This window comes from Ambystoma mexicanum, chromosome 9 (genome assembly GCF_040938575.1).
Source record: "Ambystoma mexicanum isolate Mex_15411 chromosome 9, UKY_AmexF1_1, whole genome shotgun sequence".
NCBI lineage: Eukaryota > Metazoa > Chordata > Amphibia > Caudata > Ambystomatidae > Ambystoma > Ambystoma mexicanum.
In genome coordinates, this window is record NC_090931.1 from 216361998 (window position 1) to 216384327 (window position 22330).

At 46.3% G+C, this 22330-nt stretch overlaps 1 protein-coding gene across 4 annotated transcripts in view; it reads left to right on the forward strand.

Annotated features, from left to right (window-relative positions):
• Window positions 1–22330, forward strand: part of CADM1 (cell adhesion molecule 1) — a 770283-nt gene that overhangs the window by 599598 nt on the left and 148355 nt on the right. For all 4 annotated transcript variants that reach the window (XM_069614504.1, XM_069614505.1, XM_069614506.1 and 1 more), the window contains exon 3: window positions 14675–14818. In XM_069614504.1, coding sequence (XP_069470605.1) covers window positions 14675–14818 — 144 coding nt within the window. The remainder of the gene's footprint in view (window positions 1–14674; window positions 14819–22330) is intronic.

The window sequence follows — 22330 nt, forward strand, 5'->3', positions numbered from 1 at the left end:
ATAAAAATCCTGAACATTTCCTCTCGTATGATCCACAAGGGGCCACACCCTCAGGCTCTACTGATCCTATCCCCCCGAGTAAGAAGGCCCGGTTTGAAACCCCGATGGGGTCTGAACCCTTCGAGGTACAACCTTACGCACCATACTCTCGGTATCAAGGAGAGGCTTCCTTTGGTGGAGACCAAGAGTTTGATATGATAGAAGAGCAAACCAGGACGGGATACTATGGGGATGATGAGGACCAGGAAGAAGAGGATGACCCGGAAACATAGAGTAGATTCCCCGGTAGAGAACGAAGCCCCGGTTACCGACTCCCCGGTCGATAACCAGCCCCTCCTAGATGAAGTTCTCGCTCGCGCAGCAGAACATTTTCACATTGACACCCACGGTGTACAGGAGGAAAGGGACTTCGCAGAAGAGTTAGTGGGAGAAAGGAGGCCGGTTGCCCAGACCATCCCTATCCTTAAATCCATTCAGCGAAGAATAGATCCGTCCCTGGTGAACCCAAACCTCACCAGAGCAGTCCATCCCAGGGTTGAAAAACTTTTCAGGGCAGCTCAGTCTGACCCTCTCTATATAAGAGGACATCTGAAGCCAGACTCCCTAGTTGTTACCAACACTCGTAAGAGGGCTGGAACACCCTTGTCTTCGTCAGAAGCTCCTCCCGACAAGGAGAGCAAAAAACTATACGGTTTCGGCAGGAAGGTAGCCTCAACGTCCGCCTATTAAGCAAGGATTGCTAACTCCACCACCCTGTTGGCCAGCTACAACTGCCATCAGTGGGAAGAAGTCGCAGCTCTCATAGCCTCTGCTCCTGAACCGTTAAAGGGCCAATTAGCTCGGATTTCCGCAGAGGGTAGAGCCGTGTCTGGTTGCATTTTGAAAGCAACCTTCGACACCACGGACAACGCAGGCAGATTCATAGCAGAGGGTACTGTTATCAAGAGACATGCATGGTTACGGCAGTTTGGTTTTAAGACAGAAACTCAGGCATCATTATTAGACAAACCGGTGGAAGCCGATCTGTTTGGGAAGGCGGTCGAAGATGCACTGAAAAATGCCAAGGACGAATACGAGACACTCAAATCCCTTGGCCAGTTAACCAATAAACTCCCCAACCAGAGAGGGAATAGTAATTTTCGTCGCCCACGCGGCCAAAATTCCCAGAGAGGATCTAACTATTCCCAGGGGCAGGGTACACAGTGGAACAACCAACAGTCTACCCAGGGTTACGGCAGAGGTAATGGGAGAGGTCGTGGTAAAGGCAGAGGTAGCCCCAGCAAGGGAGGCGGCACGCCTCCACCAAAGCAGTGACGCTCAGTTCAGGGTCCCTTCTCACGCAACCCCAGTAGGGGGACGCATTTCAAACTTCACCCAGGCTTGGGAAGGGATCACATCAGACAGATGGGTGCTGTCAACAGTATCCACAGGGTACTGTATAGAACTACTGCAGCGTCCCTGGAACCATCCTCCACGACAAAAAGTATACTCCCTAGAACATCAGAAGATTCTCCTCGAGATCGCCATTCTTCTACAAAAGGACACGATAGAACTCGTCCCGGGACACCAGGTAACAAGGGTATTTATTCAACGTACTTCCTTGTGCCAAAGAAAGACTTGACAATGGGCCCAGTATTGGATTTACGGCCTGCCAACAAGTATGTCAAGCCCCAAAAATTTCGTATGACCACGCTACAAGAGGTAATTCCCCTCCTAAAAAAGGGGGATTACATGGAAACCTTGGATATGAAAGATGCTTATTTTCATATTTCCATGTTCCCAGCGCACAAAGTACTTGCGCTTCAAGGTGGACAGTCGCCACTACCAATTCAAGGTACTGCCCTTCGGGATAGCTTCAGCACCAAGGGTATTCACCAAGGTACTGGCGGTGGCAGCTGCACACCTACGCAGGGAGGCAATCCCAGTGTACCCTTATCTGGACGACTGGCTCATAACGGGGGAAACCCCAGGAATTTGCAGGACAAACATTCAAAGGACTATCGACCTCCTCCACGAATTAGGCTTCTCAATCAACGAGAAGAAGTCAAGCCTAGTGCCAAGCACCTCAAAACAATTCCTAGGAGCAATCCTGGATACCCAGGAGGGGTTGACCTTTCCTTCAGAAGAAAGAATTCGGAATATACTACTGCAAATTCCGCATTATCAGTCCGGTCAACAAATAACGGTACGCAAAGCAATGCGGTTACTGGGCATGATGACGTCATGCATTTACCTGGTCCCCCACGCGTGCCTGCGCATGCGTCCCATGCAGGAATGGTTGGCGAAACAGTGGTCTCAGGCAAGTGGTCAGTGGGACGATCTAGTGGTCGTTTCGCCAACATTTGTACAAAGCCTCCACTGGTGGACAAGAGAGAACCTCGCAAAAGGGAAACCCCTTTACGATCCCGAAGTACAGGCAGTAGTCACTACAGATGCATGCCTGACGGGGTGGGGAGCTCACCATCTCCACCACACAGCACAGGGTCTCTGGTCTCACTCAGTGACCAAGAACCACATCAACCTGCTAGAGCTTCTGGCAGTATTCAGAGCGCTTCAGGCGTTCGAGCCCCATCTACTAAACCTGTCAGTGCAAATACGGACGGACAGCACTACAGCCATGTTCTACCTGAACAAGCAAGGAGGGACTCGCTCGCCAAATCTGTCCAAGCTTGCCCAGAAAATCTGGAGATGGGCACTCAGACGGAACATCTTCCTGTCATCGCAACATGTTCCAGGGGAGCTCAATTCCCTAGCGGATGCTCTGAGCAGAGACTCCCTCCCAGAGGAACACAAATGGGTTCTTCACAGAGAGGTCGTAGAAGATCTCTTCTCTCAGTGGGGTTTCCCCACTATAGACTTATTCGCCACAAGCGAAAACAAACAATGCCCAGGATTTGCATCCAGGTTCCCCCAACCAGACTCCCAGGGGAACGCCCTGTGGATGAACTGGTCAGAGATGTTTGCGTACGCTTTTCCACCAACTCCTCTCATCAGGAAAGTGGTGAACAAGATGAACAAGGAATCGATGATGCTCGTCCTAGTTGCTCCCATGTGGGCAAGACAACCGTGGTTCCCACACCTACGCAGGATGGCGGTGTGCGAGCCCATCAAACTTCCAGCCTGGTACAACCTACTGTCCCAGCACCAAGGTCAAACAGTGCACCAGCAACCCAACTCAATGAACCTGGCAGCATGGCTCCTGAGGTCATAGAGTTTGGACATCTCAATTTGCCACAGAGGTGTATGGACATCCTAAAGGAATCTAGGAAACCAAACACAAGGCACTGTTACTTTGACAAGTGGAAGAGGTTCGTTATCTGGTGCCAGAGTAGACAAATCAACCCGGTTGATTGCACTCCTTCCAACATTGTTACATACATGCTCCACCTGCTAGATGCAGGATTGGTTTTTAACTCACTAAAAGTACACCTGGCAGCCCTCTCGGCTTACACCACTTCCCATAGCAAGGTGTCATGGTGGAAAGTACCAGTAGTTAAAGCCTTCATGGAAGGAGTAAAGAGACTTCAGCCTCCTTTTTCAAACCCACCACCAGGTTGGGACCTTAATGTGGTGCTAGCCAAGCTCATGGGCCCCCCTTTCGAACCCATGCATAAGAGCAGTCTCAAACACCTGACTTATAAAACGGCCTTCTTTGTAGCTATTACTTTTATAAGAAGGGTCAGTGAAATTCAGGCTCTGTCAGTGCAGGATCCCTTCTTTACTATCCATAAAGACAAACTGGTTTTACGTACACACCCTAGGTTCTCACCTAAATTTATATAAAATTTCCATGTAAACCAGTCCATAGAGCTTCCGGCTTTCTTCCAGAACCCGCAAAGCTCTGCTGAGGTGAAACTACACACCCTAGATGTGCGTAGGGCGGTCCTCTACTATGTAAATAAAACAAGACCGCTAAGGAAAACAGGTCAACTGTTTGTCTCCGTAGCTACAGGCAGAGAGGGGGATCGCGTCTCTAAAGGTGCCATCTCGAAGTGGATTATTAACTGTATCCAGCTGTGTTACTCACTCTCTGAAAAATCTCTGCCTTCTACGCCAAGAGCCCACTCTACTAGAGTCATTGGGGCCACTCTGGCTTTCATTGCAAATGTTCCCCTTGACACCATTTGCAAAGCAGCTACTTGGAGCTCTATTCACTCTTTTACTCAGCATTACTGCATTGACACCCATTCCAAGGCAGATACACAAGTGGGACAAGCGGTTCTAAGACACTTATTTGCTCATGACCCTTCTCACATCCCACCTCCTTCTGGTACTGCTCGCTAATCTATGCACAGCATGTGATCTAAGCAGATTCCACAAGCCTCAGAAGGGATACATTACTCACCGCAATCGTATTTCTGATGCTTGTATCTGCTTAGATTCACATGCGACCCACCCTTCCTCCCCTCCGAGAGAAGGCACATGATTGCTTGTAGTCTTACCTTTCTGTCTATCTGCTTGGATTATCTGTACTCGCGCTACTCCTCATGCTACCTCATGTCAGAAAAAATACAATCTGAGGATCCTAGACGCGTGAGGGATCTTGGGTACAGTGGACGTCACACTAGGATAGTATTACTGGCACGCCCTGTGTCGACGCCCATTTTCGAGTTTCGAAAAACAAACTGTAATACTCCGCAGCTTCCACTAGATGTCGGCCTATGCACAGCATGTGAATCTAAGCAGATACAAGCATCAGAAATACGATTACGGTGAGTAATGTATCCCATATATATAGTTCAATTTTCAAATAAACCTTTTAAATTTGCAAAACAAACCTACTTCTTGGCTCAGCAGGGTCGGGGGGATTCCGAGAGAGGGGTGTTATATAAGGGTTGTCATCCAGAGTAAATGAACTGGACATAAAAATACATCAATATGGGCTTCCATCAGCATCCCAGACTAGGCATTGACTTAGCTGTAGTGTTGAATTGAAGTCGCTTACAGAGTTTTGACTGAGTCTGAGACAGGTATTTTGATGGAATCATTGGAGAAGTGACGGAATTGGGAGTCTAGGTTTTTTAAGGTGTCAGGGGAGCCTACCAGGAGGAGTTTGGTCTTGTCTGAGTTGAGGCATAGTCCATTGTTTACCATCCAGGCTTGGATGGTGTTGTAGAGGTTGATGGTCAAGGAATCTAAGTCATAGTTGCCAGTGAGGGTGAGGAGGATCTGGGTATCGTCCGCATAGTTGGTGTAGGAAATACCCATAGAGTCAAGAATGAGGAAGAGGGGCCATGTAAAGATCTTGTAGAGGGTTCGGGGAGAGGCAGGAGCCTTGGGGCACACCACAGAGCATGATGGTGGGCGAGGCAGAGCCTAAGTCGGAGAATACTTGCATGGTTCTGTCTTGTAGGAAGGTGATCCAGGCTGTGGCGTCAGGGGAGAACTTGGCAGTGGAAGAGAGGTGGTGGCAGAGTGTCCTGATCTACCAGGTCGAATGCTTCCGAGAGGTCCACAAGTAGAAGCGCTGGTTTGCCCATGTCCCTGGCATCGTCCATCTGGTTTTTCAGATCAGGTAGGGCGGTTTCAGTCCCGTGTCTGGGGCGGAAACCAGATTGGCAGAGTCCTAGGAGTTTATTCTTTTCAATGAAGTGCTCAACCTGCAGGTATGGTGCTTTGTCCAGTATTCTGAGGAGGAATGGGACAGTCGTGATGGGTCTGAAATTGTTAGGGGAGGTGGGATCGAGAGTAGGTTTTTTGAAAGAGGGCAGACCTAAGCCTCCTTTAGGGAGGCGGTGACTATCCCTGTGGCAAAGGAGGCATTAACAAAGGCCGTCAGGAATGGTGCCAGAGCTTCGGTACAGTCCTTGATGATGGAAGCTGGGCAGGCATCCCCCTTACAGTTAGAGGGTTTGATGTTCCTCATTAAGTTGATGATGGCTTGTTCCTGTATGGCTTTGAAGGATTCGGGGGCGGGGGTCTGAGGCTGGAGTGGCAATGTGATTATTTGGCAGAGCTTGTTTGGTAGCTAGTATTTTATTTTGTCGAAGGCTGAGTTTGGTTTGCATGGTGCTTTGTATTTCATCGCACCAGGCTTTGTCTTTGGTGAAGTTCTGGGGGGGGGGCGGGAGTGGGAGTCTCTAGCTCCCTAAAGATGGTAAAGATTTATTTTGTGCTGGATCTGATGACCATTGCCAGTGGTTATGATAGCTACCCACCTGCCCTCTAGACATGAAATGGTTCATGTGACATAGGTTCAGTGCCACAGTAAGTTTATTAAGGGGCATTAATCAAAACTGCGATGCAAAGTGTTGCTGTCCCCCTTGAGAGAAGGAGCCGATAGTTGACTCTGTGGACAAGGGCTTGCTATTATTTTAGCGCAGTGATCCCATTGCTGAGCTAAATGCTGGTGCAGTTTGTAGGGTGGAGTAAAATGGATGCCTCCATCTTGGGATTTTGTCCATAAAGTTCAAATGGCAGAGAAAGGGCAATGATTTGCCAAACTGGCATAATCTCGGCTTATGATTGAGGCTCTACTATGGAAAACCTAAAGATGGCAGACAGTGCCTCGCCAGATGTTTTGGACTACAACTTCAGACTAAAATGCTGGAAATAATGGATAGGAGTAAATCGGGGTTACTCTTACTACTAGACCTCCCGGCAGCTTTCGATTTGTTGGATCATCAGACGCTCCGAGAGGCTCTAGATGAGGCAAGGAACTGCTCACAAGAGGCCATTTGATTGGATCTCCTTGTTTCTTGGCAATAGGAGCTCCAAGATACAATGGGGCGAACACTTCTCAGCCTCTCAACCAGTAGAATGTGGTGTGCCCCAAGGAGCTAGTTCCCCCCCCCTTTTTTTAATATATATGTTTTCTATGCACCCTCCTTACCAACATGGGCATATTTTTGACCAATTTTGCAGATCACACGCAGCTAGTTATGGAGTTAACAGGCTGTCCTATTATTGACAACAAGCTTAACACCATCTAACTTTATGTACTGCACTTAAATGTAAGGTCACTCATTGCATACACTGCAGCTTTGAAATCTAGATTATCACTAGGCACTGGGAGACACATCTCTGGATGCACAGCAGCTTAGAGAAATGGTTTACTGCAGCTCGGTGAGTGAATTCACTGTCGCTAAGAGCAGTGAGACTGGGGCCTATGATAAAATAATAAAGTGCCCACGCAGATGTGAATGATTAACATGAGCATGAAAGTAAGATTCCCCTGCTGTCATCTGCATTAAAAGGACAAAGTAACTGCAGCGTAAGGTTTAGAACAGGTTGACTTGAGTCAAAGGACTCACAGAAGCACCTAGCGTCAGCCCCATAAGAATTAGAACTCCCACACAGCTACAGATAAAAACTCGCCCTTATTTAAGAGAGCCTGTAAAGAATACCAGCTTTCCTTTCAAGACCTAGGGAGTAGGAGTGTGCTCTCCTGTTCCCTTGTGGATCAGTTGAGCCCTCCTGGCTACACACATCTACATCCACCAATATTCTGACTACACACAGCTATGACTCAAGATTGACTCCGACAGCCACAGGCTCAAAACCTGCCTCTCGCTGATCCAGTCTTGGATGTACAGTGCATACCAGTAGCTCAACCCCTCCAAGACTGAATTCCTACTCGCCAACACCAAACACCCCGATATACAGACCTGGCTATCAACCATGAACCGTGAGGGCTTCACACCAGAGTTGAGCTCTGCCAGGTCCCTTGGGATCCACAACAACAAACACCTCGCGTTCAAGACACACATGGCTAAGAAAACTGACAGCCAGTATTGGCTCACTCCTCTGGAAAGTCCAGCACTTCCTCCTTGTGGGGAAAAAACAATGTTCAAGCACTGGTTCTATCCCACCTGTTTGGAAGCAACGCCCTCCTCGAAGGCATCTCTCACCTGCCATTGTGCCCCTGAGAAGTGTCCTAGATGTGGCTGCATATCTCCTCAAAAGTCTACGCAATTGTGACCACATCACCCCGCCCCTCATCGACCTTCACTGGCTCCCACTGCATGCATACACAGTAATGTCTTAGTCGCCCTCGAGTCACCCAGCTACCTTCTGGAGAAACACAGCATCTCCGGCAGACAGTGCACCGGCAGGAGACGTGCAGACTTCTGCTGCAAAAATGAAAGGACCAGAAAACAAACCTTCCCTGCCTATGCCCCAAGACTATGGCGCTTCTCCCCATCGGCATCAGACTTGCGCATAAAATTCAGACAAGAACTTGCGACCCACTTTTCAAGGATTCTCTACTCCTCAACACCTAGTCCTCATGCACCACCTGACACTCCAGACGCTCTCTGCCCCTCCATCACCCTGTACAACTGTACCCTTTCTCTGTGCCCCTCTGTATCCTACCTCCCCGCTGTATATCTGTTCTGTTACCGCTGAAAAGCGCTGTTATGCATCTGTACTGTTGTATACCCTTGGTAAAGCACTCTGTTGTATATCTGTTTTGTTGTATACCTCTGTAAAGTGCTCTGTTGGTTCTCGAAGCTAGGTCTGTGCTCAATAAATACCATAATACCACATCTATGATTTGATTTATTTATAGAGTGCTTTACACCAAGGCGCTGAGGCTTCATCGCACATGCAGAAGGTGCCACAGTCTGCATGTAGGCCAGTTGCCATCCTAGAGTTTTGTCCTTCATGTGACAGTCTCCTTTGACTGTAGCTAGCGTGCCATGAGTTATTTTATAAATGTGCCTTTCATTTACTTTTGTATTGCATTCCAGAGGCTTATTTACCAATTCATTACACAAAAGCGCCACACATTCTCTGCTCCACCCAAGGCCAGTCTGCTTTGGCGTCAGACAAGAGGTGATCCTTTTCCAAACTTTACCTTTTGCGTCCTTCAGCACTCATCCTGCATGCAGGCACATTCTGACTGATGCCTCCATTTGCAGGATTTCCTTTACCAGTCACCTCGGACTATCGACCAATGGGGATCCAATTTGATTATCTGAATAGTAGCCCCCACATAGCCTAGACACAGCATGACTTCACGGAATCACCAACCACCACACTAGTGATTGTCTTTCAAGGTTCTGCCGGCCAATAGGGAAAGCTCTTGTCTCTTTAGTGAAAAAAAAATCCTGAATCCCAGCAATCGCCATCATTCAATCTTATGTTTTAATTTTCCCACATCTTGTTGTCTGTTTTATTTATTTTTCCTCCCAATAATCTCCCCATCCATGCTATCTTTGGCCTAGTTTTCTTTTGACCCCATACCACTGTCTGGCTCTTACCTTGGGAAGTGTCACAATTATCCGCCAAACGGGCCAAACTTGTTGGTTCATCCCCATGGGGGCTGTGTGTTTTTGTGTATGTGTGTATAGAACTAATAAGCTAATGCATTGAGATTAGCTTATACAATCTCAAACATTTGCCTTTACCACTGGAGCATGCAAATACTCCAACAATTAAATTATATATATATATATATATATCTCAAAATCAAGATTACACATACCCCATTGCAAAACATTTTTGGGAGAAACATGATGGGAAACAATGACTTCTCATTAATTGGGTTGCAGCAGGTAAAGAATGGACCCAGGGGAGGAGACAGAGAAACTACTAAGACAACGAGAAACAAGAGTCCTTATCAATTTCGAGAGCAAGTGTCCATTGGGACACAATATTGATGAGGAACTTTATACTTTCTTGGGTGAATAATATACATGGTTATTGCATCGCCACCAATTGTCATTGTCAAATCAGAATAATGATAATTCACTGAAGATTTGTTAACCTTTCCCTTAGAATTCTCTTATCTCAGAGGGTTTTTTTATTTCTAGCCAGATGGAGATCACTGGTAGATTGTTTTTTAATCATGTACAGACAGTGTCAAGGGTTTTGACCCATGTTGAATCAATAGACTGGGTAGATGTGGGGGATGAGCTGTCGCCGCCCATTATTCTATCCCAGAACAAACTAAATTAATAGACTGGGTGGATGTGGGGATGAGCTATCGCCGCCCACATTCACACCAGAATAGGAGAACTGCGCAGTTGGCACGAGACCAGTCCAAAGATACAACCTTCTTGTGGGGGGTTCCACATCACCACTCTACTGTAAGGATGCCATCAAAACAATGTTAAGCAAGGGCCCTATACTATTAAGCAAAAGACCACTCTATTGAAATGCAGTAATTCAAGACAACTCAAAAATGGATGCAGTACCGACAAATTACCCAAGGTGGCGCTAGCGGTCTAAACTCTGACAGGGAAACTGTATTTGGGAGTTGCAAGAGGGGCAGGGACTTCAAAGCTTGTTGGTTAATTGAAAATCTTAGCCACCTGCTGGTCCCAGAGGCTGAGAACTCTTAACACCTCAGATTCCCACACCAGGAGGCAGGATATCACATGACCCTGTTGATTGATTGAGGAGAGACTTCCAGGCAGCCTGCTGGAGCCCACACAAAAGGCTTTCTGTTGAATGGGGTATGTTAATTGTGAGTGTGTCCTGTCAACAGCCCTCTGCCAGCAAGGAGAGACATGTGATCACTGACCCACCCAGACTTCTGGAGGCGGACCCAAACACTTGGGGAGTTGAATTGCCACAAATATATATTTTATAGAAATAGTGATAACTTATTGTAACCCAATGGCAGGAACGTACAACTTTGAGAGTCTTAGTTTGAAAAATGCCCTCACGATTTGAGTCCAAACTCCAATTTGTACCATGTTCTGGGGCAAAACCCCGCTAATTATGAATATTGTAGACAATGTATTTCAGCTAGAGACATGCAAAGTTGCTGGGATATATGTGGAAGGGAAATGTACCTTTGTATAAGTTTTGATGAAAAACCAATGTTGCAAAACCCACTAAAATCAAAAATAAGTTGCCATTTTTGAATGCAAGCTCCTAGAAACGCCAGAGTCGGGACAGGGACTATCTTTAGTAATATATGATGTGTGTACGTGATGTCAAACAACTGTGAACCTTGGAAATATGTATTTGAATCAAATATAGATTTGTGGGCAAATTGACCAGGGGAGGATCCTCTGACCCATAAACAGACCATCACTCTGACACACAACCCAATTCCTCCAATCATGGGAGAGGGGCGAATTGGGCCAATGACAAGTAGAGAGGGCAGGCTCAGTTATGCCACGCACACACCCACTTCCAAAACACATAAAAAGAGACTGCTGGGACAGGTAGAGACATTCAATTTCATTTGCTGCGGAGCATGCTGACCGACGACTTCACATCCAGAGATCCAACACTTAGACTTCCAAGCTAAACATAGACTACAGAACTTTGAACCTAGAAGGCCCACTGCAAGCCAAAGTATTCTCAGCAGGCCTTCAGAATCCAGCAAACCTAACCAAACTATTCAACAGCCGGGCAAGCTGTTTGAATTATTTGCCGAGAACTGTTGCCGGAACCACAGACCAGACCCAGACCGCTGTGAGCAGAACCGGTGCCTGATTGACCCGCCGTATCCAGAGAGGCTAGACCAGCATAGCAGAGCAGAGCTGACACAGACGCTGTGAGCAGAACCGCCCAGTCCAGTTGACCAGATCCGTGATGAGGCCCATTCATTTCAAAATTAGGAGTGAGTATCCGCCAGAACTGTGCAGAACCCAATCTCTTAGGTTAAAATAGTTTGGATTAGATTATTTTAACTAAGTAGAACTGCCTCCTATTAATCCTGTCATCTGTCATTCTAAAGCTGCAAGCTGTCATCTGTCATCCTAACGCTGCCAACTGTCACCTGTCATTTTGAGTTTTACTTTAAATCCGAAAATCTACCTTTAATTAAATTGTCTGTATCTCTTGAACCGTTTGTGCTAGGAACGAAATTTAACTTTCGTTTTAAAGCTGTGATGCTAGGCTTTCCAACTAACATAGAACCGACTTCCTGCTCCTTATACTTGTATCGCAATCGCGATTCACGCACTCGCAAAATTTACTGCGATTTGGCTCAATTTCTCCACTTGTCAAAATAGCAGCTCCATTCTTTCCTTTGTTAAAATCCGTTTGCAACCTGGTAATAACTCATGGAGCATTGCTAAAGTGAGCCTGAACTAATACCAACAAGCATCTCTCACTCACCCTGAATATCTAGAGGGAATTAAAAGCATTTGTAGCACATTTCTCACTTCATTGTCATCACATTCAAAGCATTTTTGGGCCTGTGTTTCAAACCTCTACCTGTTTTCCTCTAAGCTTGCTGGGGCGGAACTGCATTTCGTATTGCATTTTGTTGGGATTCTTGAAGACTGTGTGCTCTCCTTCCATTTCTTACATTGCATACGGGGGGGAGTGAATTGGCAAGGAAAAGTGATTACATTGTCTTTTGTTGAAGCCATATCAAGTTATTTTCTGTACTGCATTTCATTCATCATTGCGTTTCCTTGAACCATATAAAGCATTCTTTCCCACCTTATTCTTCTGTTCCTATTCATAAGTTACCTCTTGCTGATTACTGCTCATATTCATGAGTGTAATATCCATTATCAATTTATAGAAGTGTGATATATATATATATATATATATATATATATATATATATATATATATATATATATATATATATATATATATGTGTTTACATTTTCAAATAAACCTTTTAAGTTGCAAAACAAGCCTACTTCTTGGCTCAGTGGGGTCAGGGGGATTCTAAGAGGGGGGTGTTATACAAGGGTTGTCTGAACTGGACATAAAAATACATCAATAAGGGTTTTCCTCAGCATCCCAGAGTAGGCATTGACTTGGCTGTAGTGTTGATTGAATATCGCTTACAACAGGTTATACAACCCCTATATACAGTTATTTGTCATTTCTATGCCTGCCCACTTCTAATGACAGAAGTGGTTATGATTGGGTGCACACGGATATTATCGGTTGATCAAGCATAGTTGCTAGTAACTCCAGCAAGTCTTCAGACATTGAGTAGAAGATATGAATGTAAAATCCACTAAACATATAGGGGTAGTGGGTCTCGGTAATGTGGCACTGGAGAAACAAGCGATATTAATCATAAGAGCAACCCCAATTAGTTTGAGTTGAAGTCATTTTTAGATACTTGTAATTAGTCCAGAGTGGATTGTGGGCTTCCATCTATTCTTCCAGCACTAGTCACTTTAAAAGAATGCGTTTACAGTTGGTGTTTGTGGTTATAAATTGCAATGCAATGCCGTGGTAAAAACTGATATTGAATGTACCTTGCATCGTTTTATAGCACTTTGGCAACAATACACATTGAAGTGAAGCACTATGCATTCCATGTCACGGACCCATTGCTATGCGTAAAAGGTTCGCAATGCACAATGTGAACATACACATCAACAATTGTGGTTGCATAATTGTGGTCGGGATCCGATCTAGTAGGTGCAAGAACTCGGCACTTGGAGGACACATTTCTAAACTTGTATTTATACATTAATAATGTGTGCACATATTGAAATGTTTGACTAATGATTTATGTAACTCCTTAGTCGAAATGTTATGTTCAGTAATTAAACCACTCCAAAATGGCGGGCGGTTCGAACAGGCATCTGCTGCTGAAAGAAAAGGTATAGTCCTACCTCTATTTTGACTGTTATCCAAAGGGGAAGGATTCAAATACCTTGTCTTGTGAAACTGAATTCATGTGAACAAGCTACGAGTCGTAGCGAAACGTGTCATTGTCAGGGTTTACCTCTGTGTTGCTGGGCAAGGGCAGGAGGTTTCCACATGGAATTTTTAAATTTTATATTCAATAAAGATATTTTAAATTCAACAATGGCGCAGCTGGCTTTTTGAGAACGTTTGGACTAACTGAGATTTTTGCACGACACTCCGGGAGTGGGGCTCAACAATGCGCCGTTTTACGGTGCAGAAAATGGTGATATAGATAGATATAGATATATATATATATATATATCTGGCAGAGAGAATCTGGCCATGCCACTGCTTTATGTGTGGCTCAATGGCAAGACGAGCCAAAGATAGCCACCCGCATTTTGTTCTGCTAAGCTGCCCCTGACTGTTCTAGTAAGTATTTTGGAAGGATATTTGCATTCACTGTATGCTACGAACCTTTTAAGTTGGTGCTCGGCTGGAGCTACCGCTAACCCCTCTTCCGGATTAGTTTTCGCTTATAGGGTAGACTCCAATAGGTCTACAGATGCAGAGAGCCCCCATTGGGAAGAGGTTGAACATGCAACGAGTTAACATTCTCATCATTTTACCTATGCAGCTGGCAGCCACTGAAAAGATTGGTTTCAGAAATGTTGGTCTTCAAAAATGTAGACTGGGTAAAGATGAAGGTTGCAAGTGTGCGGGGCAGGGGGAGGCCGATGTTTGAGAGCAACGGTCCGGCTTGCTGCTGAAGGGCATCTGTGATGGGGAGGTTATTGAATGATTTGGTTTGTAAAAATCAGGTTGTTTGACTGGAAGTGTGGTGTTTTCCTTTTGTACTGAATCTTTCCTGAATATTTCACCCATTCACAGTAGGCACTGTTTCTGCTGGATGTGGTCCTAAATGAGTGCTTTTCCTCTGCTTAGGCACATCCCTTTAAAACCTCAGCCAATGGCTGCAGTGAATGTGTAGATCTCCAGGTTAATCATTAAATGTTGGAAAGGTATAAATATTAATGAATTGGTTGTGGCATCAGTTTGTTCTCCTCAAGATCGCCTTTTGTCTATCTTTTGTGCATGGTTATTTAGCGTAAGCCTGCTTTCATGACTGCAATTAAAGGGGTCTGTGCCATTTGTCTTGAAGGTGAGCAGAGCTTGGTGATGGAGAACGTGAGCGTGGTCGAGGGAGAAGTGGCGACCATCAGTTGCCGGGTAATCAACAGCGACGGGTCCGTCATCCAGCTGCTGAATCCCAACCGACAGACCATCTACTTCCGGGACTACAGGCGTGAGTAACTGTGCACTCTACACCGGAAGCCTCGAGCAAGGCCAGGTGCACCTCAATATCTCAGTGCCAACCTGCCTGGGAAGTCAACCGTGGAGTAAGGCCACTAAGGGGGTGCTACACTGAGATGCAACTTACTAACCCGTTCCGAATGGGTTTAAGGCGAGACTGGCAGAACCTGAAAATCTGATCAAATTCCTTTGGCACGGTAGTTGGGGGGGGGGGGGGGGGGGGTGGGGGGGGAGGGGGTTACTGATTATTCCGATAGCTAAGTGCAACCGTTCCTCTCGAGCAGTCAAATCTGCATCACACTTGACAGGTTCACTTACCATCCAATATACTCAATTCCTTAGGATGGACATTTTGCACCAGGAAAAGGTGGCTTTATTTATTTCCATAATTAACTGGTATTAATCTAAAGCTGATTACAGGCAGTAAATTGCCAACATGTTGGACGTTTTGAAGGTGACCTTAGACACAGGAGCAATACTACTGTAGGGATACGTGAGGACTATAACCTCTGACTTGACGAGCAGTCCAAGATGAGTAATCAAATGACTGGTCGTAAATATCAGGCATATAACGCAGCAGATTGCTTTAATGGTAATTGGCACTTTAAGCAGGTGCGAGAGCCAATCGGTTTGATCTAAAGCCCGGGATCAGAGCAACCAGAGGGCTCTGCGCACCCGCCCCCTCCACCGGCGCTACGTTTTTCCCTCCTCCCCACACCAAATGAAGCCCCTCAACATCACCCCACCTCATGCAAATTACCTTAAATGGGGTTTTATGCCCGCTCCGTCAGCTTTTCTTCCTGGTAAACCATGGAAATGGAAGGGGGGGCTCTGAGCAGAGCCGCGCCTTCCATTTCCATGGCAATCCCGAATGAAGCAGCAGTTCTTTTATTTTTTTTTGTACTTCAATTGCTATTAGCACCTCGAGGGTTTGCCTCTGGGTGCTAATAGAAATAATTGTGTTTTGCAGGCTTCACTGACCCGGTAATGGCACACTGGCCTGGCTTTCTGGAGTGGCTGGTTTTCTGATAGCTATAGCCGGTAATATAGCTCAGTAGGCAGAGTGTTTGCTGCTACAATGTCTGTGATCTGCAAGTTGCAGGTTCGACTCCCAGCAAGGTCAGCTCAGCTTTTCTTCTGGCAGAGGTTGATAAATGAGTAACACAGGTTTGGTGATATTGTATTTATATTTGTTCGATGTTAATAAGCGCTATATAATAACACATTGTTTGGCCTTGGACGTCTGCTTGCATTCACAGTAATTTGCTAATATGGGCCTATACACACACTGATAACACCTTTCTTGTATGCAATATATATCACTTTACAGTGATATTGTAACCATATTTTCCATAGTGTACTTAGAAACAATGCTATGTGATGCCACTTCCTGTTTTGTCAAAGGGTGAAAGGTGGTGTTCCTTTGCTTCCCGTGATATACTTTGGGGGTGGGGTCAGATGACATCACTTCCTGTGATTGTGGAAACAGAGAAATTGATATGAGGCCGGGAAGCCCAAAAGGAAACACACCAACACAGGTTACAAAGGACATACAAAGCGCTTTATTTCAAAGTTACAAAGTTACCAAAGTCAATTGACATACGGATAGCTATTCGGCCCTCTGACTAACACGCGAACCTTCAACGTAAGGTTCGCACTGAAAGTGGGAGAGACCGATCATCGGGATACTTGGGTTTTTATACGTTTTGTCCTGCATTGGCCAGCCCTCTCGCAAGTTAACCATTCTTGGAACTGTGGCTAGGGTTCGTAGCCAGGTCGAACACACAATTTACATAATTTGATCAGTTCCGCTGATACAGTTACATATTTACACACAGGTTAAAGAGAGGACAAGGTCTTAGTTCGTGACCCTAACAAGTGGCCTGCGGACATATTATTTATTCACGTGTGCGGAGGTCACCATGGCCGGAGTCTTACTCGAAATGTCATTCGGCCTCCATTTTGTGATTCAGGGTGACTTCCACACTGCAAGAGTGCCTAAATGGCGGCTAGATCCAAGATGGCGGCTTACACAATACATTAAGGTCAAGACCTTGCCGCGGAACCTATGTACATGGTATTCTTTAGACAGCTTGGCGTAGGCCAACATACATTTAAACAATGCGATTGGGGTCACAATATTATATCGATTTCCACAGACCCTCCTTTTTGGCCTATGCCAAGTGCTAATACATCATTTCCTAATACTTTCGAAAATAACTGAAGGCATTATCATCCATAGGTTCCGCATCATTGTCCGAAATGTCAATAGCCATAAAGTTGTTCATAAGAACTTCTTGCAACATGAACTCTTTAGATGCTGTCTTCGGGGTGTATATCTTATGCCCTATTGCGCTCATTACCTGAGCACAACATCCCCCCATCATTCCACATATACTCGGGAGGCATTGAAAACAACAGCAAAGAAATAACAGGATCCCTAAAATACCTAAAATGACAAAGCACATTCCACCCCCAAGATCGTAAAGAATCCCAAAACCAAGTACTAAGGTTCCAGTCTCCTACAGGGATATGGACTTCAGAACTGAGTGTGTAAATTCTGAATTGCTTTAAAAATTGTTGGCGAAGAATCTGGTGCGAAAACACAACAAGCGGACCCCACTAATTTACATACTCCACCTCGTTCGGCTAAAATGACATCTAATGCCATTCGATTTTGAAGTGCTACCAATCTTATCGCCTTTTGCTCTAAGGTCATATTGTAAAGTATGTCCGTGGTCCGGTTGATCGTTTTCTCCAACACCCTCGCTAATCCCCTAATGTTTTCTGAATTTGCTATTTGTCCCCAAAAGGGCACTACTGATTTGGCTATATCCCCGAACACTTGTCCAGGGGTGTCTCCATTACTGTCCCGTCGCGGGCGAGCCTTAGATACCTCTAAGGTACTGGCTATAAATACACCTGGTAACAATATCCCTAAATAACAAGTCCCCTGCCAATCCTTGGGCAACCAGGGAAAAGCTAAACTACCACAAACAAGATAAACGGGTCCCCCTACATCAGTGGTATTCAAACTGTGGGTCGCGACCCCCTAGGGGTCCACGGGTGCATCCCAGGGGGGCCCTGAGAGCTCAGCATGAAAAAAGATTTTTTTTTTTTTTTTTTTAGATTGGAAGAAATGGGCAGGGGTGGCCCACATGGGCGGGCTGAAGCATGAAACTGTCTCAGGCAACAATGAAAAAGTGGCCCACAGTTGTAAATGGATATTCATTCCTTTAGTCACAGACTGGGCCTCATTACTACTATGGCGGACCAGTAACAACGGTGCTGGTAAGCTACCGGCACCGTTGCTACCGTTCCGCCATAGTAAGAGTTGTGCTCGTGGGTGCTTGACAGCCCCCGCCAGGTCTGACCTCAGCTCGTCGGATGCACCGGCACCGTTATTAACGGTGCCGGTGCATCCGAGCTCCCCATTCCCATTTGAGCCATATGGGGCTCAAATGGGAATGGGGATCTACCGGCACCTTCGAAAGGGCAATTATCATGTCCGCCTAACTCGGCATTACCTAGTAATTGCCCATTCGCGGGTGCCAGACCCGGATGCAACTCCAGTGGCAGCCGTGCCGGTTTTACCGGCACAGCTACCGCCAGAGTAGTTATGAAGCCCACTGTTTCAATAGTACCCAAAGGGGTGCTTTGTGTTAAAATGTAAGTAAATTGTGATATATTCAGCAACAATGGTCAACATTACTAACTGCATAGTTAAGTAACTCATCAAAATGGTCCACATTGGTCAAAATGGTGGCCCATTTTGATTGGCCCAAACTAGCATTTTACATTTTTGGTACAGGCATTGCCCTATAGGCCTGTCCGAGCCTGGCGGCTCATCCATATGGCAAGAGGCGCCCACCCAGTGGCCCCTCACCCATTATGGAGGAGCTAAGGAGCCAGCCCAGTGAAACAGTGAGCACTCCCTCAGCTGCTTTATCCAGCTAATGGAGTGCTCCTGGGCTGGCTGAACTGTCAAAGGGAAACACTGTTTCCCTTTGACAGTTCAGTTTAGTTCCCCAGCCGCACATGCTCACTGAGCCATGCAAGTGCTGGGGCGTTTTGCTTCGCCAGCATTGCATAGCTCATTGGAAATGCTGGCTGGGGCACTGCATGTCTGTATGTCCGAGGGGGAGCTCCTGCGCCTCCTCGCACATACGGACAGAGCAGCTGGAGCAGGCCGTTTCAGCACCCACACACAGGCCAATGCAGAAGGTACGTTTATGTTCATTGTTTTTATTTAAACATGTGTATGGATGCGTTATGAGTGAGTGTATGGTGATGGATGCTCATGTGAATGATAGAGTGATTGCTGTATGAATGTGCAGCGCCTTGCATATACACATAATCATGTTCATTGTGTTAGGACCAGTGGGGCCCAGGGGACAGGGATGGTATCTTTTTACCGGACATCTATCATTCAAAACCCTCTGCCTTGTCCACAAGGCTTTCTGGGGGCCTGGGTCCAAAATACCTTCAGCTATTCCTCCGCAAATACCTCCCCTCTCGAGCTCTTCACTCCTCTACCTCCAACTCCCTCAGGGTCAGTCGTTTATCAAAGAAACGAGCTGGGGGTAGATCTCCGTCTTCGGCTGGGGCCTCCCTCTGGAACAGCGCCCTGCCACTCTAAAACTTGAGGAGAACCATCTTTCTTCCTGCACTTATCAGACCTACCCTGTCTGCTGCCTTAAACGTAGCACTTGCAAATTGCTGGCTGCACTACCACTGTTTGTTGCCTTTTTTATTTATTGTTATTTATCTGTTTCTCCTCTGCTTCGCACTTTCCACTTCTCCCCCCTTCCATGCACTTTTCCCCTCACACTTGCGCGTTCTCAATGTCACTGGGCCTAGTAAGATCGCTGTTTTATTCTCCTCTGTTCCCCTCCCTTGCCTTGTCACGCTCTGAAACACTTGTGTACGAGCGCGATAGAAATAAAATATCAATGCCTGCCCCCTGGACTCCCAGCAACAATTGCAAACTGTTTGGCTATTTACCCATTTTTTGTTAAGTATGCTCTACAATGCAACATTTTAACCTATTATTTAAAAAAAAATTCACATGGGGAAACCCCCCCGAACCTCCCCTTAATGCCCCTCCACTTAAAAAAGATTCACCAGCCGCCACTGGCCCTCAGACTGTGTTGGGAACGGGATGGGGGAACCGAGGGACTATGGTGGGAGCACAATGGGTGGGAACCATGGGATAGTGATGGGAGCAGAGTGGAGAGAGCCCTGGGTGTGTGATGGGGTGGGGAGAGACCAGCGACTGGGTAGGAGTGGGATGAGGGAGCCCAGCGACTTTGATGGGAGCAGGTGACGGCGCGCAATATATACTGTCCATTTGGCATTTCTGGGGGGTCCCGACCTGCCCAAATTTTGCTCAGGGGGGGCCTGGCCAAAAAAGTTTGAAGACCACTGCCCTACATACAAAGGCCTATTTTCCCCAGTCAAGTTTACAGTATTTACACAAGGCTCGAAGTCTCCCATTGGCCTAGTGCCATTTCTTTGTACACAAAAAGGAACTGAATCAGGACTATTATTCACAGAATAAGAAGGAGGCATGGCATCCTTATTGCCTATCGGAGCCATCTTAAAAGAAACTAGATTTTGAAAAGGAAAAGATAGTTTATCAGACGGCCTAATAGAAGCGACGTTAGGTTTACTTCTATTTGCGAAAAGCGAACATCCCAGGGGAGTCGATTCACGTTTTTCAAATTCATTCAAATTAGTCCCATCGAAGTTCCCTGAGATGCTATCTTTCCATCGGCCAAAGAAGAGTGCTCTAAGAGAGCCATAGCAAGAAGTTGTTAAAGGTAAGGGATGTATATACCATCCCAGTCCCTTGTTCCCATGTTGTGGTAAGTGAGTGCAGATCCAACAATTACTCTTATTAAAAATAGCATGCGTAGCATTCATCACTATCATCAAAGTGTTATTATGATATTTCTGTCTATGCCGAGAGTCCCTAGGGGACAGTGTGAGAAGGTGTACAGAGGGAGTCAAAACAGTTGGTACGATTTTGGTCGGTAACAGGCTTCAAAGGATAAATTTCTTCAAAATACCAAAGTCCCACGGCAGCAGTTGCAAAAATAACAATCAGAACGAGAACACAACAGTACGTTTTCGGGGCCCAGGCACATTGTTCATTGTTCGATTTGGTCACCTCCTTATCTAATAGTTCAATACGGGGAGCAGCGGTGAAGGCGGCAGGCATCATGGTCATCCCGATCGACGGCCCCAATGTTCGTTGTGGGCGGCACTTCGGCGGCGCGATTTCTGAGTCCTTCCCAACCCTAGCCAACAGAACCCTCCTTTTCTTTGTTCGAAAAAAGAAAGACAACAGTACTTCAATCACTCTTTTCCTTCCAGATGCACGACACTCGTGCAGTAATTCTGTTTTCGTGGTCGAAGGTGATACCTGATGGTACCCAAGTTTGTTGAATCCAAAAGCAAAGTGTCGTCGCTCCCTGAGGGGAGCGTCGTGTCGGTGGCAACGGAAGTCGCAGAGCTCGAAACAAGATTTTCCGGAAGTGATTGATCAAGGGAGTGCGGAGACAAAATGAACGGCTCCCCGAGCTCCTCAGGCTCAGAGAACTTCTCCGACGCACTCACAACGCTGCCTGCTACTCCGAGATCAGAGATTGTAGCACCAGCGAGGGGTTCTGTTTCTTCTGTAGCGTGTGGCGTCGGGTGAGGGATCTTCTTAACATGCGTTGCATGTATCCAGTTCTTCTTTCCTGCCACCCGCACTGCCGTCCTGGTGACCAATAATACCTGGTAGGGTCCGCGCCAGCGAGGCGCAAGACAGGAAGACCTCTCGTAGGCCTTCACCAGGATCCAGCTACCGGGCAGTATATCGTGTCCTGGGCCTGTAAACCGTACAGGTAAGGCAGCATTCACCTGGTGGTAAATGAAATACATATTTTTAGTCAATTGATTACAGTAATCTATGAGCAATACATTATCCACATCCCTCAGGGCTTTAGGTTTAGGGAGACCCCAGATGTTAGCAGGCCTTCCCATTACCACCTCAAACGGAGAGAGCCCAGTTCTAGTCTGGGGTGTGGTGCGCATAGCTAACACAATAGGTAAAGCGTCGGGCCATTTTAGTTTAGTGTCGGCACATGTTTTTGCAAGTTTGTTTTTCAAAATACCGTTGTGTCTCTCTACCAATCCCGCACTTTGAGGGTGCCTAGCTGAATGAAAAAGTTTCTCAATCCCTAAGGCAACACATATTTGCAACATTACGGCTGCGATGAAATGGGGGCCGTTGTCCGACCAAATTATCCTCGGGAGCCCAAATCGAGGGAAGTACTCTTTCACCAGGATCTTTGCGGTAGTCATGGCGGTAGCATCTTTGACAGGGAAAGCCTCGACCCATTTGCTAAAAGCACAAATGATGACAAGAACATATTTCAAGTTATTACATCGCTCCATTTCAATAAAATCAAGGTGAATGGTTTCAAAGGGGACAGAGGGGGGCCCGAAACTTCCC